This window comes from Cinclus cinclus, chromosome 2, assembly GCF_963662255.1.
Source record: "Cinclus cinclus chromosome 2, bCinCin1.1, whole genome shotgun sequence".
Taxonomy (NCBI): Eukaryota; Metazoa; Chordata; class Aves; order Passeriformes; family Cinclidae; genus Cinclus; species Cinclus cinclus.
This window is the reverse complement of record NC_085047.1, coordinates 20,623,732-20,648,507: the sequence shown is the minus strand read 5'-3', so window position 1 is coordinate 20,648,507 and position 24,776 is coordinate 20,623,732. Positions and strand designations below refer to the sequence as shown.

Here is a 24,776-nt window from a genome sequence, read left to right as displayed (position 1 = left end):
AACCCAGACATCTTTGCACTGAGTTGTCAAGTCTACATAAGTCAGTCTCTCTGAGAAAAGAACCCCCTTACTATTGGTGAAAGTATGTTTGATAGATAAGCCTATTAAAATTCTATTTTAGAAATTTTTACCAAGGCACTTCTAAAAAATTCCTCTGTACTCATGACACAATCTTAATTCATAAAGTCAAATGTCCAAGGCCAAGGCAGCACAGTGCCAAAGACACAGTACTGGTCATAACACACCAGGTCTTCTGAAAGCAATTTGTATCTCAGGAAAAGTACATCTCCAGTTGCTTCAAAACTCTGTCCTCCAAACTCAGTGTTGCTTTCCCTGATCCAGCTGACCTAATGATCTCCTAATAGCCAGGATAAATTAATTCGAAATCCCACAGGATATTTGCTGCACTCCTGCCTCTTGCTGCTATCAGCAGCTGAAAAAGGGGGACAATATCCTGGGAACCGGCACAATGAGGACCTGTTAATGATGGCTTTTACCATCTTTCTGTTAGGTTAGGCCAGTCCTTCAGTCCAGCCTCTCACTTCTGTTCCAGCCCCTGCATGAAGGGGAATAAGGCAGCAGCAGCATAAACAAATTCAATCTAATATTCAATAAATAAACACAAATAATAAACCAATAATAATAATATGATCCATTAAATATAATACATATTAAATATGTCATAAATATAATTAATATAATAAACATAAATATAAAATTAAATAAACAAACAAACATTTAATGTAGACAGATAAGTATTCCCAGTGTGGGCACTGAGGAGCACACCTGCAAAGCCTTCTTGAGAAGGTAAATTGTGCCAGCTCTGGCACGGGGGGCAGACCCCCAGCATGGCTGCAGTGCTGGCACAAAAGGCAGCATAAGGAGGTTGCTAACACTTATTTTCCAACCTTTAAGCAAGGCAGATTCCATCTGCTGGGAGTAATTAATCAGATCTGCTATTCCCATTGCTCTGGTCTGGGCAGCACCATCCCAAACCAGACAGACACTCTAGAGCTTCTCAGAGCTAACAACAGAAACAGCTGGAGCTGAAGCAGCAGCTTCCAAGGACACTGTTCAGAGGGTACCAGAAAGATGTAAGGCATGTTTAAAGCTGTGGTAAGATGAAAAAAAGAGATTTTGGGTTTATAAACGAAGACATAGACAACTTCTGGAAAACCAGAAAGACTTGTTTGAAGACAGGAGAGAGAGGAGAGGCTCCTCTTTTCAGGAGAAGAGGTTCCTGCAAAAACCTCTGGGAGATAATGGGCAAACACTACTTGCTGGGCTGTGTTTTCTAGGTAACTTTTTTTCCTGATAGACACTGACTCACTGAAATATGTATGTGATTATTCAGCCTCCTTTTAGTAAATTTTTTACCAGTTACTTCATGAAAAAATGAAATCAGTGACAACTGCATCATGACTTAATTACCCCTAATATTTCTTGAAAGTCAGTTTCTCAGACAATGAAAAAAAAAAACAAACATAAAAAAGACAGGGAAAGAGAAAAATAAAGAAGTTCCTATGGTCTGTAGGAGCCAGGAAACATAAATTCAGCTTTGTCAGGAAATCCTATCAGGGCTTTTCAGAGAGCTGCACAGGATTACTTTTTTAAAAGGACTTCTAAGATTTAGGAGCATGTCCCATTGTTAAAAATGATTTAGACTAACATCCTTAAGCATTGTTGAATGCACTGCTTCATGTTCTGTCTTGTCCAGCCCAGTGAGGAGTGGGGTTCTTCCACAGCTCCTGACAGATCCAAGTGCAAGGCCTTCTGAAATCCAGGACTCCTGTTTCTACAGCTTCAAGATGGAGGTGACTGGCCCCAAGCAGGAAGAGCAGAGAGGACAGGCACCTTTCCCAGGTCAGCACAAAGCATCAGTGGAGCAGGACTGTCCTCCCAGGTTGGGCTGGGAACTGGAGCAGCTCCCCTTCTGCTGCTCCCCATGCTGCTCTTGGCTCAGCTACAAAGCAGAACTTCAAGGAAACTGCACCTTCTGTGCTGCAAGCCCCTTCCAGCAGGGGCCATCTGTCACAGGTCACCAGATGCACAGCCCCAGACACTCTCAAAAGCAGACACAGGTGCCTTGACAGTGGCATGGAGCCTCCCTGTGTCACATCCCCGTCTCTAGTCTGTGATTTCTTTCTTGTTCTAGTGAGAAGGCTTTTTAGGAGAGAGGCAAGGCACACAAAATACTTACAAAAGGAATTAAAGTGTTTTATTCCACTTGCATTTTTACAACACAAAAACTATTTTTAAAAATTTGCATTTATCAAGGTATGCTTGACCTAAATTCTTCAGTGGTGTTCATTTTGTGAGACCAGAAATAAGTCCTAAATGTGTAAAATTTTGAACATGAAACATGAAAATTGATGAACCTATTCATGAGCTGCAATATTCACTTTAAACTGATGGATTTGATGGTGCTTTGGTTTTTATTGACAATAAATTACCATTCTGGGTCATGTAAGAATTTATGGACTTTCACATGGAAGGCTGGGGTAGGTAGGAGTGCAATTTTGGCCTAATAGTTAAATTAGGTAGGTGGTTCTGCTAAAATATTTTGCATTAAAGGAGCTGTTTATTTAGGATTTCTATTAAACCATAAAATATGCAAATCAATGATTGGATGCTCCCAGTAGCTAGATAAATCCAATAAATTTGGTCTAAACAAATTCCAAACTCCTAATAAATGCCCTGTATTCAATGACAAATCAGGTGTCAAACTGGAGTAAGTACACTGATGTAAATTGGTTGCTTTTCTCAGCAAAGCTGAAAAATGTATATAAAACCCAAGCCAAGCCAAGCCATTCAGCACATGTATGTAGCCCAAAAGCAGATTTTAGCAGTAAGTTCTACCTGCTCAAGCTTTTTGGATCAAGACCTCACTTTTTACCCACCCAAAGCTCCATTTCAGTTAAGAGAAATGTTGTCTGAATTATGGGTTGAGTAAGAAATTAATATGGACCCTAACTTCTGGCCAGACATTGGTACCACATTTCTTTGGTACCATATTGGTACCATAATTTCTTTGCCAATTCTAATCCACTGTGCTATCTGGTGTTTGAAGCTCATCTCACTATAAGTTTCCTAGGAAACAAAATTAGGCTCACACATACATCAATGAAAATGGCACCTCAGGTAAGTTTGGTTTCAGATGAAGGAATAGCCCTGCACCTCAGTTTGCTTACATTCATCAAACCTGACACTGTCCAGAGTTCAGGGGAGAGTGAAAGGTCTGCGCTGCACATTCTTTGCTCACTGCACACTTCTGTTCTTTGTTCAGAAAGTCAGGTGAACCTTACTGCTTCTGAAAGTATGTTTTCTTTTTCCTGAGCTTTAAGTGGATGCCAGTTATGACAAAACCTGTCAGGGTTGCTGCTGTGCCAGAAACCAGGTAGGCAATTCCCAGGAATGGGTTACTTCCACCGCTCCACACCACAGTTGAAAGAATCACATGCTTCCTCCCCTTGAATTTGCTAACAGGGAAATCTGAGAGAAGGATGTTAAGATTTCACTAACAAAGTGTACATTCTTTCCAGGAGAAGAGAAAGTAATGGTTAAATGCTCAAAAAGCTTTCCAAGGCATTAAGAGTTTTGAGGTCTGCATTTGCTGCCAAAACTCCTTTAACTGATAGGTGATGTTTCTGCTATTCTGGATCCAAAAACCCAGCTGGTTTTAGGGAGGTGGTAGGCAGCTGGTGGTAAGAAACCCAGTTATTTTAGATACAGTGTTTGTGTGCATGTGTAAAAACTTCCTTTATTAAAAACATTGTAAATTTCAGATTAATAATTTATAGGAGTGCTACTGCATTTGCTATGAAAGCTCAGTTGAAAATGGGCCTTTTGGGAAGCTCATCATGATACTCCACATAGTCTCTGTGAGAGTAAGTGCTCACCTCTACCTAATATATTGTAGCCAGAATGTTATATGAGTTTACCTTTCATATCTCCCATAGAAGCTTTCAGAATAAAACCATGACAGAACATTTAAAACCACATCTCTACCAGCTGAGAAAGAAGAGAAATTTATAGTCATGTTGATGTAACTCCGGCTGACAAAAGCAGTGCTTTAGTCAGCAGATTTTCCACTGTTGGGTGTGAGGGGGCAGATGCACCAGCACAAAAGCTCCCATCACTCAGGATGTGCCCAAATCCCTCAGAGGGCTCTGCTGTCACAGGGGTGTTCCGCACGGCTTCTTTGCCAGTTGACCACCCAAATCCTATTCACTTCCATCTCCCCGTACCTTTCTAGCAGCCTTAGTGAATCTGAAAGGATACTGTAAGAAATACGGAAGGTGTAATTCCCTGCTGGCAGGCCCTCTGCAAAGTGCCGGACCCGTCTGATGCGCCGGTAGAGATTCCTGAACGTGGCAAAGGCTGACACACGCATCCAGATAATGAAGTCATCATTCACATAACCATTGTTCCTCTCATCTTCCTCGTCCAACAGATACACTGGTTTCTGCCAGTAAGGAGGTCTGGCTGTCCCTGGGCACAAAGTGACAAAGCAGAAAAGACACTCTCAGTAGAAAGAGTGGTTGCTGAGATTCTGGGCCTCACACAACCAACACAGAATATGAACTGTGGAAGAGACATAAGACATTGTCCAAAATTATATATATGCCACATAACAGCATCTCCAAGTATGTCCACTCACCTCAAACTAGAATTAATAGCTTAACAGTACCCAGGGGCTGCCACACATTAGAACCTTCAAGCACAGGAAAAACAAAGTGACTTGCACAAGTGAAAATACTGTTTATTCTGGATTCTTGTCTCTTTCAGCAAGCAACATGCTCTCTACAGTGAGGAGCTTGCCCTCATTTTTACATGTTAATATATTTCTGTACAATGAGAAAGGCACCTTTTTGCAGTCTAATGGCACAGCCTATGACATTTAGAATCTGTCCCATGAAAACTACACATATAATAAACTCCTGCACATTGCACCCAGCACAGCACTGTCCTGATCCACAACAGCTAGCTTTTAGCCCCACTTCAATAGAGATCAACCATAACAAGGAAACAGCCCTAGGAAGCAGGTCTGAAAGAACTAGTGACAAAGGCAGCCTCTCATGTCTCATGACTGCCCAAGAATCTGCAAAGGCATGGAGGAAAGATGGGACAATTCTCCTTCACAGATGTTTTCAACTGCATCCTTGCTTCAGCTGGACAGATTAAGTGTTACAAGAAACTACAAAGAAGGGTGTTGATGTTGGCTAACTTCAGTCTTCCAAAAACATTTTCTCTAAATTTATATTGTCACTGATTAAAAGGTAAAAAAGGTGCTATTTTGGCTTAATGTGCCTACTGCTCTCAGTCACCCTCTAAAGCTATTTCTTTAACTTGCTTTGGGAGCTATTTCTCCCAAAGGTATTCTTTCTCATAATGGGAGACATATTAAGGAGATATGGAAGCCATTGAAAATTAAGGACCACCAGCAGAACCATTTTTACCTGCAAAGGCAGAAGGGAGATTGTATGACTCAGGATTGCGAAATTTCACATTTTTATCTGTCCACCAACTGTTTCCAGTCTTCAACAGTGGCACTTGAATCACAGATGAGTAATGATTGTAAAAAAGATCAATAGTATCTGCAGAAAATACAGTAAGCAACATCTGTGAGTCAAAGATAGTCATTCTAATTGCCAGCATGACTAACAAAAAAAATGTCACATTGAAGCATCTTTCAAGTGGATAGAAAATCTGAACATCGTGGGAAAGGTTTCATCATGTGTATGGAGCACTGCACATTTCACAAGAAGAATTAAGGTACCAGAGTCTTAGAACTTCTGAAGTTTTAAAGCCTGAACATTTCCTACCAATCCCTGCGTATGTTGTGCACGTTCCTCATGCCCATCAACTCCTGTGGGACTTACTTCTTTGCAAATAACTTTTTGAGCTCACTAGCTAGTTACAGAAGTTACTGTCCTAGTTGGTTTTCCCTAGAATTTCTTTGACAATTGCCCCAAAACTTTGCTATACATGATGTGTCCTCAGAGTCTAGGGTAGAGGTAAAAGCATAACCAATTGAATCCAGTCCTTTAGGAAAAATAAATTGCTTTAGTTTTATGCCAGAACTTGCTTACCAACTTGGACACAAACACTTCCTTCAATCAAAAACCATCTAGTTAAAATTCTGCTTAGCCATGCCATCCAGTTTCAGTGGGTGAAGACAACTTGTTTCTATCCATTACTATTTTCCTACATGGATTAGTTCAACAAAAACATTATAGGCAAAAATATTATAGGACTCATTAACAGCTCTGTAAACCCCTAGGCAGGCAATGGGATGATGGCCAGGGACAATCAGATCATACAGATGGGGAGGGGTTGCCTTTTAGGAGACATGAGAAGCACAACTCAGCTGCATAAGCATCAATGAAAACATACATACTTATTTTGTTTCCTCCTACAAAACTTGTGTTCACATAGCTCCTTAAAGCTCAGATACACTCTTCTGGGGAAGTGATCCTTCTGTGGCCCACCACTTACCCAGCTATTTGCCATCACTTCATTAACAGGAGCTGCAATGCTCTGAGCTCTGCCTGCTCAGTTGCTTGTTTTTACTCCCCCTCACACGCTCCAGAAAGGCTGCACACAGCTGGGCTCTGCTGGCCTAGGTCTGAGCCCAACCCAGTAAATCACACTTCCAGGGCAGCAGGTGGGTGCACAGGCAGACAGAAATCAAATGGATCTAGAAGTTACTGAATGCAACTGGCTTTCACAAGTCCCCTGGTGTGGATGGCTCAGCTGCTTGGAAAAAGCTGCTGCCTTGCCAAAACCTGCTGCATGGAACAGGCAACAAAAAGGTTCCAGAGAGTGGTAGAAATTGAAAGACAAAAACGATGGGCTAGTGGAGCAGTCTGTACAGGTTTTTTGTTGCTTCTCCTTCCAAAGACACATTCTGAAATCTCCCAAGTGTACTCATAAATAGATTATGCCCACTAGGTTACTACAAAGATGAAATCCAGGATCAAATTAAGCCTATGTATGCTTCCAGCATTCTAAGAACAAAAATGAAACCACATACACCCAAAGATCCAAACTAATGCGGAGAATGTGGAGAATCCCTCTTTCTAAGCACAATTGTGAATAAATTTGGGCTCTTCCCATCACTGCATAAGAATGTGCTTTTAGCAAGGAAGTACATGAAATCCGTTATATCCTTGTTCTTTATTTCAAGAGGGCCTAAATCCCTCACTCCTGCTGTACACTTACATGGGAGAGAGCCTTAGAAAATGAGAAATCTCCCTCAGTTTCCAAACAAGGCCTACTGTCACTAAACAGTAGGAAGCAGAGCCCCACGTTCACCAGAGCAGCACCATCAAACAAACCCTCTTGAAGGGAGAAAGAAGAGACCTTGCAATACCAGGTTTCCCCTGGTCTGGGGTAAGGGAATAGTTTCAAGAGGGAACCCCCAGAAGGGGCAGAGGGAGGTGCCACGTACCATTGAACATGCTGTTGGCAATGGCCCCGCACGGTGCCATCGGGGTCCCGTTCCTGTAGGTGCTGAAGGGCGCGCAGTAGCTCCTCTGGATCTGCATTCAAGGTCACACAACGATCAGACACAGACCCAGGGTTTGGTTTCAATTTGCTGGTGTTCTCCCATGCCTTCTTTTGAAAAGCCACTGAACAATTAAGTCTCCAGCACCTTTTGGTCACATTAGAGAGACATCCAAATGAACGGGTCTGTAGTCCAGGAACCTTCCCTTTCTAGGCACAGAAACTTAAGGTCTTACCCAAATTCTGCTGCCAACTTGCAAGCTCCAGACTACAAAAACAGGTTTGGGGATCTGCTATTGTAAAATGGCTGAAAATGTTCCAGTGAAACTTTGGCTTACCCTAGAATATCTTTATTTTCCCTTCTTTTTAATTCTGACCTGGGCTGCATTAGTGCTGGAGAACAGCAGATGTAGATGGCCACATTACTGCAGTTCAACAAGGGCAAATCTTGATGTATGAAGATACAGAATGAAAAACAGAAGTCCACCTCAGCTTTAGCACATCTTTCCTACCCCATTTTATAAGAAACTATAAATCCTCAGGTTTCAACACAGAAATATTTTCAAGTAACTCCAATGAGCTGTGTATCTGATCCACACAAAAGCCGAAAGCAGCTGCATCTGGATGCAAACAAGCTGACAGGACACCTGGAGATTTGTAAGAAGCATTTTATAGAAACAACAGATTATCATGGCACAACCATCATATATATACTGAAAGGACATGTGGACTAAGTGTTTATTAAAAAATGCTACTTTTAAGCCAAAGAAAATATACTTTAAATTTGTAAGTAAAAGAACCTGAATGCCATGATTGCATTCTCCAGTTTCCTTATGCCGTTTGCTGCAGTTGATGCTGTCTATTCCCTCCTTACACCTCTAAACTGCATACTGACAATGCTACATGATCACTTATTTCAGAACCAACCTTTTCCTGCTCCTTGCACACTTCCAAAGCCAGATGGCAAAACTAAAGACTTTGAACAACTTAATTCCCTAACCCTATAAAAAAAGCACAGCTTAAAACACGTCTGGTTAAGAAGACTGACAACACAAGAAGGAAAAGCTTTCTGTGTATTTATTTGAAAAAGACAATGCATTTTTAATCTGTGCTACAAGGTGCAGGTTTGAGAGCTGCAACACAGGACTGATATACTTATCCCCCCCCTCCCCCGCCCAACCTTCCTCTCTTACTAACTTATTAGGTATAATGGCCCTAACAAGGATAAAAGCCACGATCAAACACTGAAAATCTGTACTTCATTATTCCCTAGAGCCACCTAAACACACTTAGAGTTCTGCCTAGTTAGCTGTCCATACAGTCAAAGGCACACCTGCTGGAAGTGCTGCTGATCTCACAACATAAAAAGAAAACTTACATTTACATTTCGGCCCAACAGTTGCATGTCACTTCTTGATATCATGTATCGACGGTGGTTTTGATAGAAGTTCTGCAGACCATAGTACATAAAAACATCACCCTAGAATCCAAAGACAAATCCCTTCAATAAGGAGAGTTCATGTAGGCAATGAGAAATCTTATTACTTGCTAAAAAAGAGGGGAAGACAATACTCAACTTATATTAAAATGTCTTTAACTATACCCTAAGTATAGTCTTTAACTATACAATACAACATCATGGGCTAGAATCTAATCTTTACCCTAACTCCAAGTTTTTATGTTTTGGCACAAAATTAGCATAATTTAAATCACCAAACAAAACCTAAAATAAAAATGTCTGATAATTATTTTGCCCAAGATGCCATGGCTGGCCATGAACTTGCAATGATTATGAATAATATTGTAGAGACAGACATTAATTTTTCATAAAAGAAGGTGAACAAAAACTTTCACATTAAAAGGAGAATTCTAGACAGGTGAATCATGCATGAGAGGTAATTATGCAGCTATAAAAAAGCCATTACTCAGTTAACTTCTCATCTCAAAGATCACTGTAATCTGAAGAATTACGAAGTATTTTAACAGCCTCCTCAATACTGAAGAATCCTGAAGTGACTTTAAATCACACTGTAATTTTAAGGGATCATTTATTCAGTACTAAGTATAAGATCTCTTTGGCAGAACATGAAGCATTTTAATACTCTCAACAACACGACCTAGTAGTTTAAGGCAGGAAATGAAGGACACTTTTTCCAAAAGAAACTGCAATTCACATTGCTAGACTTGAACTATTTCAAGGACCTTGGGGATTAGCAGCACAACCCTTGTAAAAATGACTATAGGGGTCTACTTATGTAAAGTGGTCAGAGCTTCAGATTTCCTTCTCACTGGAGAGCTAAGCAGGGCAGCAACAACCAACCCCAGGCCAATGACAAGGCTTTACCACTGACTCAGAGAGAGATACAGAGAGAGGTCATCTCCACAATCAAACATTTCCCCCACCCCCTTCTTCTTGGACATCTCCCAGCCGAGGAGCCTGGTCTTGGTTTTAAATACCAAAATGAACAACAAAGGCAAAAGTATAAAATTTTGAGCATTACATGCTCTGAAAAAGTACAAAGCAAATTTAGTCAGGAGCTCTACAGAACAGAATTACTCTTTTATCATTTAGGGATATAAGTAACAGGCGGTATGCAGCAACTTGAGTTGGGTTTTTGCACCCACTTACCAATATATCTTCTTTCAGGGTGAAATTAACAGAACAGTGGCATTCCTTATTCCAGTTAGAGGAATTTTCACGGAGCTCTGAACAATTTGAGCATTTATCTGAATAATCTATCTGTCAGAGAAGTGAACGAGCAAATATATTGTAATAAAGGACATGCTCATAGGAAAAGGTTAGTGTTTTAGGTCTAAGGCTTCTCAGAGCCATTCTCTTCTAAGTGACACTGAACTGCCAAAAACATTGTTGAAAATGAAGAGGCAAAGTGATGACTTGGCCTCAGTGAACAACCACAAAACTTATCCCTAGTTTAAAGCTGGTTTAGAGCCTTTTGACAACTACTGCAGTACTTTCACCTCTGTTCCTCAGCAAAGGAGTGCTGAGTGAAGAACACTCCTGTACCTTGGGCTGGCTGACCAAATAATGCTTGCCAAATCCCCACATGCATCGTGGCCCACCCCCTCTGGATAGCCTGGGTGCAGTGCAGAGTGTTGGCTCCAAACAGGAGCCAACTATTCACAACACCGCAGGTCTGAACAACCTTTTCTGCAGGAGGGATTTAAACATTAAGGCTCCCTGTATTTCAAGATTTTGCCCCAGCAAACATGTAAGTTCTTACAGTGTCAAACACTCTCTGAGGGATTTGCTTATTTTCCTTCAAAATCCCAGAAAATAATGACATTTTGATATTAGCAGCCAGTGGCAGTAATTATCACCCATATTTCAGATATTACCACCCAGTTAATCACCCAGTACTCTGATTTTATTGTTGACCAACTCCCTCTTCAGATTTTCACAGGAATACCAGTTGCTGGACATATGTCCAAGGCATGAAGCCATCCTTATTTGGAAGCAAAAACTCAAACCCTTTACTCTCCAAACCTAGCCTGGTTTCTTCTTTACAGAATACCAAAAAACACCACTCCCAAACCAACCTGTATTTCTCTGACACTGTTTGCAGACCGGACAAGGCAGACTCCCACAGCGAGACAGAATGCCCCTGTCACAAAGAAGCTGGAGAGCACAGATGCAATGGTGAGCTGGGGCTTCCAAGCTGGCAGCCTCTGCTGTTTGAATGCACTATTATCTGGACACCTGGAAGGTTGAGATTCTCCTTCTCTGGGAAGAAAACTTGTCTTGTTTTCCATTTTCTTCTTCTTGGTGAGAGAAAGGAGTAATATCCTCGTGCTGGAGAGTGTTTCAGCTGAGATACTGTCTTTATTGTTGGGAGACTGTATTCTTTGTTCAAACTTGCATTATGGTGAGGAATTACTTATTAACTAGATCTCTCTCTTCCTTGTTTTCTGTATTTGTGCTCAGATCCCCATGATCAGCTTGTACCAATCAAGTGATAGTGTACTTTGATCATGGTGTCCAGTTCATTCCTCCTGGAAAAGCTTAGATATATTTTTCCTGCCCCAGAGCTCACTAGGATTCATTATGACTTATTCATTTGCAGGAATACTGTCAGCTATACTGTAATTTCAGATGTATTATTTCTTCTCCCTTCACTTCCATAGCTGCCCAGCTAACAGGCATGGCATACAATGAAAGTTCTACTTCCACTGGATTCCACTGGGGAGGACTGCAGGTGCTGAGACAACACTGGACAGAGAACATTGTTCTGGAAGACCAAAGCAATTTCCTTAACCTATTATATTCGTTGCTATTGACTGAGATGCAATTAAAGGCTGCAAAAAGGTTGCGTGTTCTTTATCATAGAAGGACAACTCATTTTTAAAATAACCAATTTGGATCAATGGCTTTCTGAGACACTGATGATTTCTGTTTCTATTTCATCTCTATTAATCTCATTCTCTGAAAAAGAATCTATCCATTCCCTACTATCCACAATGACAAAAGCACCACCCAGAGATCACCTCATTTTAATTTAAATGGACAATCATAAGAATACTTTTTGCACACTTGAACAGTTTAACCAAAATATAATCTCAGTATAATTTACAGATAATTTATAATGTAAAGACAAAAAGCAGCATTTGGCCAGCTCTAGAACAGATAGGTGATAAATACCTTTTTAACATATTACTGAAACTCATTCAACTTTTTCAAAGACGCCCAAGGGCAAGAACTACATTACCACTCTCATGAGAGAAATACATGTCACATTTGGAACTGCACAGGGAGGGAACAGAAAATTGAGCTGTGCAAAGACTTTCACATCCATGTTTGGTCATCTTCAAAGTCTTTCTAGTGACATATAGTAGTAAATCTAGCAGGTCAAAGTAGTGTAACTCTGACTTCAGTATGATATTGTTCCTGTAATAAAAATAATACTAGAACTACAAACAAAACTTCTAGGTTTTTATTAAAAGAAAACTCAGAAAAAGTTGCAATGTGACTTCTGTATTGAGACCCCTGAAAAGTCAAAGTTCAGTTGCAGGCAGGATAATAATAAAACGCAGCTTCAAATTACTTCCTTGTTGGTAAACTCATTAAAAGAGTCCCAGCTTCACAGATCCATCTCTGCACAGCTTTATAATACTCTTTTCCAGTAGGTCAATTGTTTCTTTCTTTATCTGAAGAAAACAAAAATCAAAGAAAGCATAAGAAGTTATTGATAATGATACCATTATTTATTTACTCAGGCACCTTACTATAGGACTAGAAATTAAAGAAGAGATTCCTATACAAGGTCCTCTGGAATGTTTCCATTTTAAAAAATACCCATCATTTGCCCTGCAGCCCTGAAGTCCCATTTCACACGGCTATAGAAAGTTTGTGATTGGCAGAGTTGATAAAGCACTCCACAGCAAAAGACTCATCCTAGGCTGCAGAATCCCTAGAGGACTTTCCAAAGTAACAATTGGCATAAAGCAGATCAAGGGCAGTGCAACAGGCACAGCCATGTCTGTGTCCGAGACACCTGAAAGTGAACATGAAGGTCAGGTCTGCCTTCACTGCATACAAAGTACTTTGGTTTATGACACTGATATGGCTGTAGCTTATGGCTTATCTAAAGATAAAACAAATTTATTACATAGCAAATATTCACTACATATTTCAGAGGGAACACAAGATTCTTTATCATCATGGTTAGTCCATAGTTTCCTTCTAGCTCCCTCTTACCATTTACAAATAACTTGTTTGCAGGTTTTCTCTCAGGATTATATTCTTTTGTGCCTCCTCTTTGCAGAGGAATAAATGATGTAAGAAAGCCCAGCCAGCCTCAGTTTCAGACAGGATATGCTACATGAAGGTTCACTTGTGACTTTCTATCACAAGTCCATTTCTCACACATCTTTTATTTTCATGAAGTCTGAAACTTAGCATATTTTCAAATTTACTGAAGGCTTGGTGCGTGTATTGTATGCGAACAATACAATATTGGGTTTTGTTGAAAAAAACTTCACTTGAATCTTAGGAGCAAGTAGTTGAGACAGCTCTGTATTGCCAACAACCTCTGTATGAAAAGCTTTCAAACCAGGAAGCTTGTCCTTTGGTCAGATCAAAAAAGTATACAATCCATTTTTATTTACACCTTTATGCTTTACTACAATGTCCATGTACCAAGACAAAGTCTGACAAACTCAATCCCTCCTCCTATGGTTTCTTTAGGAGCCTTCATCTCCTTCTCTCTTCATTGTTTAGGATGAATGAAGTGGGAGACACAGAAAGAGAATGAAAAAATCCAGCAGCATTAACTAATGAGATGCTGGGGCAGCTGACAGAGCAGTGGATCAGGCCACCATCCCATGTGTGGATATGATGGGATACAGAACTGCCATGTGTTTCTAAAATCATGTATTTATTAGGATATACCACTGTGTACAGAATTCTCCACTGAACATTACGTGACTATAAAAACAGCAAGTAAAATGGACATGTGCTTCCAGCTGTTCTTTCTTTCTGAGGGAAACACAATGAAGTCTAGCAATGGTGCACCTTAAGTTTGCAAAGAAATTATTGATAAATGGAGGTTTGCACTGAAAATAGGCCAGCATGATGAGTTTCTAATTTTAAGTGTAAAATTTTTCCTCCATAACTAACACAGGTAAAAGAAATGAGTGTATCAAACAGCCAGTTCTCTGAATTGTCTTTGGTACTGTCTTTCCTCCTCATGAGAAAACTTCTGACTATTCATAGCATGCATTTGACATTTTTGTATAAAATTAGAAAAGCTGGCTAAGACTGTATTCCATATTTGAAGCCCACAAGTTGCTAGAACATCCTGTTGATTTATATGTGGTGTTAAGAAGCCTTATGACCAAAACTTTATTTGAGCGTCTTTCGCTGTTGACATTCTTGATACATAACTTTAAGGAATCTGCCTGATGTCTGCATTGAGATAAATACCTGTAAGATTTCCACTTATAAAGCTCCAGTGTTAAAAACCTTCCTTTATGATGTGTTACCTGAGTCAAGAGCAGTTTGAAGACTCTTCTGTAATTAGATATTCACTATTCTTTAATCACACAATTCACTATTCTTTAATCACACATAAATATCTATTGCTTATCCTAACACAATATATGATGGTGTAATGTTCTTACTTACCTGAATTTAATTTGAACTAAGCTTTAACTTTTCATGCTAAGATAGCCTTACAATTTTGCCCTAATAAAGTACACGTGGATTCACAACTTTTGGCCTGTATTTCTAGACAGACACACAAAACTGTTATGATGCTGCCTACAGTGAGCTGAAAGGTAGAGCTGAGGTTTGCAATAGCCCAAAAATGAAACACTGGCAACATAATCTTCATTTTTTGGACTTGGATCACCTATAGTCTACTTCATGGTTATTGACTTCTGATGATTTCAAAAATCTATTCCACTGCCATCAACACCTTTTATACTGCCTGTGATTTTGTACTGAACTGTCTGTGATTTCATGGTTTCCGTTTTATAAAAGACTTGCACCGTACAAAAAAAGCCTTTTGCATTAGCCGCAAGAGGGAGCCTCCTCACCTCCAAAAAATCAAAGGCAGGGGGTATTTTTTGCTACTTCATTTCTTCAATGTATTTTTTTCTTGTGTTTTATGTATGTAGAGATGTAAAATGCAGCACATTCAAATACTTAGACAAGGACATAGATGGATTAACGACTGATAATTCGTTTCACTTGTGGAACAGCAAAATGTTTATGTGCAAAAAAAGTCCTTTTTCCTGGAGATTCCTTCTATGTATGGGCCTGCTCTAAATGTACAAAACCTGAAGACACTGTGCAGGAAATTGAGAGCATTCTAACAAGCATTAATAGAGGAAACTGCCTCTTCATCTGGCTAGAAAAAGGTGATCCCCCACAACATACTGTAAACTCAGCTTGTTACAGCAAGAAATATAAAAGTTGGATTACAGAACTGGAAAGAATTGGGAGTTATCTTAGAAGGACTGCACAAATGATGGATAGCTCTAAGTTGCTTCTACCCTACTTCTTCTCAAAATAATACAAAAAAGAAAAAAAAAGCAAGAAAGAAAAAATAAAAGAAAAGAAAAGAAAAGAAAAGAAAAGAAAAGAAAAGAAAAGAAAAGAAAAGAAAAGAGAAAAAAAGAAAAGAGAAAAAAGAAAAGAACAAGAGAACTGTCCATAGATTTACTCTTATGATATTGTCTTAATCTCAGGTGGAGAAACATGAATGTTTGGTCACAGTTTTGTTTAGTGTTTGATGAAACTTTTCACTGAATCACAAAAAATATGCTGAGTTGGAAGGGACCCTCAAGGATCATCAAAGGCCAACTCCTGACCCTAGACAGGACACCCCAAGAGTCACACCATGCGCCTGACAACATTGCCCAATCACTTCTTGAACTATGCCAGGCTTGGTGCTGTGACCACTTCCCAGGGGAGCCTGTTGCAGTGCCCGACCACCTTCTGGCGGATGAACCCTTTCCTGATATACAACCTAAACCTCCCCTAACACAACTTCAGGCCACTCCCTCAAGTCCTGTCACTGATCACTGCAGAGAAGAGATGAATGACTGCCCCTGCACTCACCCTCACAAGGAAGCTGTAACTGCAGTGAGGTCTCCCTTCAGTCTCCTTCAGGCTGAACAGACCAAGTGTCCTCAGCCACTCCTCACAGGGCTCCCCATCAAGGCCCTTCTCCATCTTGCATTGTGGCACCCAGAACTGCCCCAGCACTCGAGGTGAGGCCACCCCAGCTCAGAGCAGAGCAGGACAATCCCCTCCCTTGCCTGGCTGTGATGCTGTGCCTGATGCCCCCCAGTACAGGGTTGGCCCTCCTGGCTCCAGGCCACTGCTGACTCAGGTTCAACTTTCCACTGACCAAAATCCCCAGGTCTCTTTCCATGGCACTGCTTTCCAGTGTCGCATTCCCCAGTCTGTCCATACATCCAGGGCTGTCCCATCCCAGGTGCAGAACCCAGCACTTCCCTTGGTTAAATTTCACACAGTCAGTGATTCCCATTTCTCATTTGCTGAGGTCTAGGATTATGTACAAAGTCCTCCGACTGACAGAACTTCCTGGGGGCAGGTAGAACATCCATCAAGCATAAACAGGGGAAACACACAGCACAACCACAGAAGTCACAGCTGTGACTTGCAACAGCAAAGGAAAAATTCTTTTTCAGAAGATAATTTTGAGACTTGAGAGTACAGACTTCTCAGTCAATGTGAACTTCTTCATCTTCCTTTACCACTGAAGACAGCTTTACAGAAAGAGTACTTTACTGATGAAGACCTGAGAACTACCAACAAAAGTAATGAATACACAGTATAGAACATATACGGGTGCTTATACAATACCTCAGGGATATCCACCATTCTCCTTAGTTTCTGATCTCTCCAGTTCCAGTCCAGAATCATGTATTTTGTGGAGTTCAAGCACAGGGCATCTAAAAAGGCAACATAAATTTCACTACCAAGATAATATGACATGTACTTATCAAGACGATTTTTGGCTTTTACATCTTTTTGCTGTCTGTTTCCAAGGAAACTAATCTTTGAACACTTAAGTACTACATTTGCTGGTTGGAAAAGTAATGCATTGACACTGCAAGCTCCCTTAGCCACATAATCCCATGCCTTTTTGGAAGATAAAAAGCAGAATAACTACTGTTGCCGGACTTGTCAAAAGCTTAACATCCTGCCAGAAAGTAATTCCTCAAGCTTCCTCTTGATGAAACCACAGGAGCTGAATTTCCACAGCTAATATCATTGGTAAATTACAAGGATCCTAACCTGAAATTCGATGTTAACAGGAACAGACAGTGTCCAGCAATTTACAGGACAGGGCGCTATGTAAGTATGAGTCAGGTCAGTGGTGCTGTTGAATAATTCCTTTATCCTTCAAATAAATGCTGGTGAAAAAAAAGGTCCTTTCTGAACATGCTTTTCAGGCGTTACCCTATTTTTACCTTGGTCTTCTACATGATGCCCACCATTTTTACTCATCAGTTTTGATTCCTCTCTGTTCTCCAAATGACCTGGATTTGCAACACTAAACTGTCAAAAAAGATCTAGAGCTTGGGATGAAATTTAACACTTCCAGGGATGGGGCATCCACAGCTTCTCTGGGAGACCTGTTCCAGTGCCTCACTTCTCTCAAGGCAATGTGGTGATTCGCTGAGCATTAAAATTTAATGTTGGTGGAAACAACAAAATGATGTTACGCCTGCACTCTTTTGGGAGGAGCAGTAGAGGCCCAAACCACTGCCAGTCCCCGACAAAGAGACCACAGTCAGAGCAAGACAGTGCCTTGCATAAGAGGAATGGAAAACATTGCCTCATCATCTTGCCATTTTGCTACTTCTTTTTCTTTGTGTACATAATGTCTACTGAGTAAGTAAAAATACTCAAAATCTAGGAAAAGATTTACAAAGAATAATTAATTTTATTACAGGCAAATGAGAAATAAGATCAAATCAGCAAGCAGATCTTCCATCCACCCCTCACAAAAGTTTACACTGAGCTCAGAGTGACATATGATACAGTGACTTCTGCCACTATTTCCTTTTGATCAACTTTCAGTGTTTGGTTTGCTGGAGCTTTAAATCTCACACTGTGGTTTTGCAATCACTTTCAAGGCAACATAAATCAGTATTTCTGCCAAAAGAGGAAGTCCCCCACCTCTGCCTGCTCATTACCTGATTTCATGTGCACACTGTTTTTGGTTTAATCGGGGTCATTTCACCGAGCTGCCAAACAGACTCTTGGGCTTGCACAGGGAGCAGGAAGGGGGAATAAGCACTGAATAGTAGGTGAGAGGAAGCATTACTCTGCCTTTCTCTCCTAATACTGCCTTATGCCAGCTTAAAGTGATCATAAAACAAAGTACTAGAACCTTGATCTTGTTTTGACTGACATAGCACAAGTCAAGAACTAGACCACACAGTTTGCTACCCAAATCTACATGTTCATGTCAACCTAAAAAAACCAGTCAAAGTTTCACTTCTTATTAGACCAAATATAAAATAGCTAGGGAGGAAACCCTCCTTGTTCTCCTACCTTGCTCCACTAGTGCCTTTATTCTCCCAGGAGTTCCAACTCCAATGTGGAACACGCCTTTCTCCAACATATGCATTTGTTCCTGTATCTAATTTGAAGACAGAAAGAAAAATCACAGTAAACCCCTAATTGTTTTAAAATTTCTTCTAAAGGAGTTGGAAATAAATTCAAGATCTTGTTGTATTTCTTTCTAGAACACCATAAAGTAACACAAGATATTTGTCTTTGAAACTGTCAGACAATTATATCTGGAGTAAAGTTTAAGAAATATAACAAGCCAGCTGGGATCGCACTTTTCTAGAAGTTCAACTTTTTTTAACCTTAAAAATCTGCTATTGCACCAACTATTTTTGGAGGTGAGAACAGCAAGATTTGGAAATGAGAACAGCATTTAAACAAATTCTCTGGAATACTGAAAAACTAATTAACTCCAAAGTCCCTCAAGATGAAGATATTGGAAAAAGGTGAAATAAAGCAAATGACATTTGCATGCTTGACAGCATTTATATCAAAGGCCACTCATTATTCCCAATACCCCTATAATTTGTGCTTTTTCACAGGTATGGATATTGGGGATCCAGACATTCAACTTTCAGAATCCAAATGTGGGGGTGTGCTGGTACAGTTTGCTTCCACAGACCTGTGTGTGTGAGCCTTCTGGCATTTGAATCAGCACTTGGTGTAAATGTAGAACAGTGAAACTCAGCAGGTGCATAAGCATCTACATTCTGCACAAGGTTGCACCAGAGCTACTGGAGATGGTGCTTAGTGAAATTCCTCACACTGCAACAATGGGTTACCAAAGGAAGCACTACCTAAAGAAAGGAGCTTCATATGAACACTGTATGAAAGGCACTATGCCAAAGGATTTAAAAAGAAAATTGTATCACACTATTCAGCTGTTTACTTGCTCTATTAAAATTCCCTACCTTTATGTGCTTTGCAAACAACTTGAGGACTCTGCAATCTCCTTTAAAAGCTGTCATTGACCTATCAATAAAAAAAAAAAGGAACAATTAAATATAAGAAGCAGGACTGGGCTTAAGACCACACATGAGGAAAGAAAAACTAATTTCTCAAGCATTTCTCAATATGTTTGAGACACACATAGTCCCCCAGCAAACCCTGGTTGTACTCCAAACACTGTGTACATTCTTGTTTGCTACTCATCAACAGAGATCAATAATTGGACAGACACAATGGAAGATATCAGTAGGGGGCAATATTGTTTAGATAGCTTTTCAGATAATATTTAATATTGTGGCCTGTGCTTTCACAGCTAGCTTAGTTCAAAACTGGTTAATCACCAAATCGTAATTTTAAGAAGTTAATTTACTGAGCTGGAGGCATTAATGAATATGAGCGTATGTGCACAAAAGGAAGTGTCTGTGTATGCACCAATCTACATTTTACAGTATTCCTGTAGCGTGGCTGCTAGGAAAACCTCAGCTGCCTCTGTCTTTACTGAAGAGATTGATCAAATTCCAGTTAACCAAACTAATTTGTTAAAAACCTTGACTTCTTTTTCTGACACTTCATTTTGGCATACAGTAACAACTCTATGTTCTGTATTCATCAAACGGAGACAACATAATCAGTATTTGTTGAATGTCATTTAAGGCAGCTTGCTTTGCATGCTTCTAGCAGTACAACAAATTTTTAATTTGCAAAGCTAAAGGTTTATCTACATCTAAACCACTTAAGTCTCAGGTGCTAGTCTCTGCATGCATGACTGGCACTTATCTGCCTCACCTATGGTTATATATGTGTCATGGAATCAAACTCCCCAAATCTCCATCTCATTTTGTATTGACAGATAATCACAGGAAGTAGGGTCAAGACATAGAAGACAACCATGAAATTTGTGAGGTATCCATCAACTCAGAGTCATCAAAACTTCTGGCATGAGAAGTGGGAGGATAGAGAAGGAGGGAAAAAACAGGAACAGGGCACACTGAAAATTATCATCTATGCCCTGCAGTTTTGCCAGCCTAAGCCAGCTGAGAACACTGACACAGACCTGGAGGCACTGAAACCAGACACACCTTGGCATCTGAGGCCTGAAATACCATGTCTTTGCTGCCTCTGGTGCAATGCCATGACTTCTAGGGGTGGATCATGATGCCTAATGGGTTTACTGGGTTCACAAATATAACATGTTGCATGTTTCCCCTAAATTGGTTACACTTTTGGTTTTTAACAAAAGTAACACATCCCAGGCAACTGAAATACTGAGCATTACTTCAGTCCAAAACCAAACACCACACTCCCAGATTTTAAAGAAGAAAGGGATATTTCATCAGTTTGAGTCTGAATTTGCTGGCTAGCAGAGGACAGTGTCCCAGTTTTGCCTTTTTGCCTGTGGTTCCAAGACAAAACTCCTGACGGACTGCCAACCTCAACACAGCATTTGTAATTGACATACTTGATGAGTTCCAAGGAGCGAAGGGCAGAACTGCAGAGAACCAGCATCACCACCGACTTCTTCTCCTTGTGGTTTCTCCGGAGCTTCGCCCACTTAGGACAGACTGCAATGGAAAAGCGCTTGTACCCGCACAAAGTACTACATGCCACAATTTAAATTACTAGAGTACATGATGAATGGTAGCCAGCAGCAAGAACACACATGCTGACTCCTTTGAGGTCTGGAACTTTGGCAACACTTTTGCATTTAGTCATGGATGAGAAACTGGAAAATGAAAAGCCCCAAGAAAATAAATACAGAAATATCACATAACTGAACAAACTAGACAAGCATTAATAATCAACAGTTTTTAAGGTGATGAGCCCATTGTCTTCATTTGCCACATACAGCAATTTGTATCAGAGAAAATCAACTGCAAAGAAACATTTACCAGACCAGAAGTTCTGTATAAATATACAAGTGAATAAAAATTCTCTTGGTCCATGTCAGTAGACAGCTGCAGGACTTTTATTGTAAGATAATACATACACCTACTCATGAAGCTGCAAAAAATTACTGATAAATAATCTCTAGTAATTAAAAGAAAGCCCAGAACTTTTCTGATACCAAAAAGAAAAAAAAAGTGATAGAGTAAAAAAAAAAAAAAAAAAAACAGGAAAAAAAACCCCTATCATTAAGAAAAACCTTTAAAGTGATTAATGTTTAATAATAAGCAATATTTGGAGCTACATATAAAAATGCAATAATATTGTCTTAACAATATTTTTCATACATCTTTCATCTCACCCAGACCAACACTTAAACTCACTTTCCTTCAGGTATGAAGAAAAACTATGGGTAAGATCATTGGCTGGCAAAAAACAGGAATCTGAAAACAAAGAAAAAGATATTTTTGTTGATGTATTTTAACAGCAAAGGGAGAATATATGTTTGCAACATAACCACTAGTTATACTGATGAATTCCCAACTTCATAAATCCCTCATCAATATATTATCATTTCTGAAACAGAAATTAATGTAGAAAAAACTTTATATGGATTAAGTCAATGAAGGTAACATCTCTGAATTGCAATTTCTCTTTTTTCTCCTAGCCTGAAACCTTGAATGTAGGGCTGCTGTACAGGTATGATCACATGCTTTAAAGAAAGTTTTCATATGTCTTTGCCACATTGAATCAAAGCCTCAGTCAAAAGCCTTACACTGCTAGACTGTTCCCCCAATGTACCTACGATGAAATACGTTTGTAAATCCCCCAAATAATTCATCTTGTGTAAATTCAAGAACCTACCCATAGTCTACTTGCCAGTAAGTTTGTTCACCTTCTGGCCTTTCATCTTGTGATAATCACCCCAACTAAGTCGACTCTAACAGCAACACCTGCACTGCATTTCAGTGCCTTTCCCTTCCTCCATTTCCTGCTGACCTCCTTTTCCCTAATCACTATGTTAACTAGGAAATCTTTTTTAAAAGCACTCTGTGGCAGACGTGCCATTTAACTTCATATAATGACAATGAACATCCTAACAAGTTCTTTGGAAGGTCCTTTCTCATGCCTATATAGAAAATCAAAGTACTTAAAAAGTGAATGGTCTTAAAATTCCATGGTCTGAAAACTTGCCACTGTTGTTAAGGGCTCTTTGCCTGATGGAACAACATGCTTCTGGCAGAGCATTCTTCTGTCTTTAAGGACATATATACTTGTCATCATCTTGCATGAAGCACAGCCCCTCAAGGTGTCCATGGATGTTTGTTGATACATTTTCTAAACTAAGGAGGTTCTTCAAAGACGTTATTCATGTTCACATGGATGGTGCACTGTGCTAATGCTGAGAGCACCAATCCAAGACCTTCATCAGAACAGTGTGATAAACTTGGTTTGTGGCCAATGCCTGGCTGAAGTCCTGTCTTGCTAAAAACTTATATTTTGCACTGATTCTATTAAATCCTGAGACTGACATTTACTGGAACTTGAGCTTCAAAGGAAATTAATATGTACAACTGAAAGATCAGCAGCTGATTTACTTTAAAAATCATGTTTAAAAAATGCACTTAATGCTGGTGGGGATGGGCAGGGGCTGATCCGAACACATGGTCTCATTAACGACTGACAGTTCAAGAGGTCCTTTCTGAAGGACACAGCTTCACTCACCGACTCCTCACCAACAGTCCAGCAACACTGCAGCATTTACAACACTTTTAAATAGAAGTTTCAGAGAGGGGGTAAGAAACACACAGCTCCAGACTGCAGTAAGAGGCCATGATGACTTTCTGACTAACCCTGACCTTCTGCACTTTGTCAGTGAACAGGAACACACAGCTCCAAAATAGCTGCTTGTTATTTACTCAGTGCTTTGATGTGAATGACTTGACAGCTACACAAGTTCGTAAACTCCTTGGCACTCTAAGCCTTCAACTCCCAGCAAAAAAAAAGGAAAAAATATCTCCATCCAACACATATGGAAATGGGTCACTTCAGTAGCCCAAAGGACTCTTTTAATAAGAAAGAAACCAAAGCAATTTATTATTTCCTAAAACCCTTATATGCCAAAAAACACTTAACAGAAGCTTTTCCAAGAAATCCATATGGGACTTCTCCAGGTTTTCTTGATCCAGTAACAGAGCTAAGACTGCCCCACAGAAATAAAGAAGGATCCACCTAGATCATGGGGATTAAGGAAGAACACATTTATTTAGAGAGACAGGCTTATTCATTAAAAAAGCAAAAGCACTGCTGGGTTGGTAGGCCTCTACATTGGGTATAGGCCACTGACAGTTCAAGAAGTCCCAAAGGTGGATGCAGGCTGGTTACCAGGTTGCTGCTCTTGACGAGCCCTACCAACAAATAATAGACAGTGTGCCTGCACAGAGGCACAGAAGGCAGAGAAGTTCAACACTGCCATCATCTCCAGTGCAACCTCCAATTGACAGAAGCTAAAACTGTTCTGTCCTGCTTTCTGCATTTCCTATCTGTCTTTTAACTGGTCACAGGATACAGAGAGCAAAAAAGAAGATCCTTATGGCTAAAACTTGGTCACTTCACACATGGACCAAAATTACCACCTCAATTCAAGCCACTCCCTGAAAAACCATTGCATTCAACATCTCATACCCATAGGAGGATGATGTCTCATCATTTCTTTGCCTTTTCCTGTCAGCCCCTTATTATGCCTCTGGATTGACTCGGATAATTTCAGGAACAAAATACATCACTCACTTGGGAGCTACTATTAGGAATCATAAAATTTCTATCAGAAGAGTGAACACCAGAAAATAATACTTTATAATAAAAAGAGACATTTAAACAATGTTTCATTTCCATTACTCCAAGAAACCTCACATTTATTCCAAAGAAACTAGCATTTCAACTTAAATACCAAATTAATATACAGTAAAAAAGAAATATAAGAAAATATTTTCATTAAAAAATACAACTCAATTTATGTCCCAAATATTTTTTTCTTCTGCAGAAAAAGAAGACAATAGTATCATGAAAAAACCCCATTATTTATAGATTAAATGTAAGGTAAGTTACCTGACAGCTGTAATTCCTCTATTTCAATCACAGAACGGTTTTCACCAAAATGTTGAGTAAGCAGATTTTGCAGATCTGCAGGAACACCAGGTTTTGGAGCAGATTTTTGCAGAACATCAGAAATCTTCTAAAAATCCAAGTAAAACGGGTTAATATGGTGTTTCTATGTAGCTCTTTGGCTAGCTAACAACACTGTAAATAAATTTTCCTCCCTATCTTTGTACAGTTATATCATTCTCATTACAGCTTAAGTGGA

The 24,776-nt window shown here is 39.8% G+C and overlaps 2 protein-coding genes across 3 annotated transcripts in view; both read right to left on the bottom strand.

Moving 5' to 3' along the window:
* Positions 1–3,301: 3,301 nt before the first annotated feature.
* Positions 3,302–11,280, bottom strand: LOC134055860 (cell cycle control protein 50C-like). 2 transcript variants are annotated; one of them, XM_062512339.1, is made up of 7 exons: positions 11,064–11,280; positions 10,139–10,245; positions 8,888–8,989; positions 7,454–7,544; positions 5,460–5,597; positions 4,282–4,491; positions 3,302–3,492 (listed from the first exon to the last, which is right to left on the bottom strand). In XM_062512339.1, the coding sequence occupies exons 1-7, from the start codon at positions 11,278–11,280 to the stop codon at positions 3,302–3,304; spliced, it is 1,056 nt and encodes a 351-aa protein (XP_062368323.1). The 2 variants fall into 2 exon arrangements, with proteins under 2 accessions (XP_062368323.1, XP_062368316.1); XM_062512332.1 differs by having other exon boundaries at positions 10,139–10,249; positions 11,068–11,280.
* Positions 11,281–12,588: 1,308 nt separating this feature from the next.
* The window catches only part of CMSS1 (cms1 ribosomal small subunit homolog), a 226,152-nt gene continuing 213,964 nt past the window's right edge, over positions 12,589–24,776 (bottom strand). The window contains exons 5-11 of the mRNA XM_062512321.1: positions 24,521–24,647; positions 21,796–21,855; positions 20,988–21,090; positions 19,492–19,552; positions 18,563–18,650; positions 16,862–16,950; positions 12,589–12,672 (exon numbers count right to left, since the gene is read on the bottom strand). Of these exons, the coding sequence (XP_062368305.1) occupies positions 12,589–12,672; positions 16,862–16,950; positions 18,563–18,650; positions 19,492–19,552; positions 20,988–21,090; positions 21,796–21,855; positions 24,521–24,647 (612 nt within the window). The remainder of the gene's footprint in view (positions 12,673–16,861; positions 16,951–18,562; positions 18,651–19,491; positions 19,553–20,987; positions 21,091–21,795; positions 21,856–24,520; positions 24,648–24,776) is intronic.

Bases quoted from the DNA above. Each gene is read 5' to 3' on its own strand.
- LOC134055860 (XM_062512339.1), bottom strand. From the start codon at position 11,280: ATGGAAAACAAGACAAGTTTTCTTCCCAGAGAAGGAGAATCTCAACCT. The intron at 8,990-10,138 runs GTAAGTGGGTGC...TTTGGATTCTAG, and splicing joins CCCTGAAAGAAGATATATTG to GGTGATGTTTTTATGTACTA. The intron at 5,598-7,453 runs GTACGTGGCACC...TATTTTCTGCAG, and splicing joins TGCCAACAGCATGTTCAATG to ATACTATTGATCTTTTTTAC.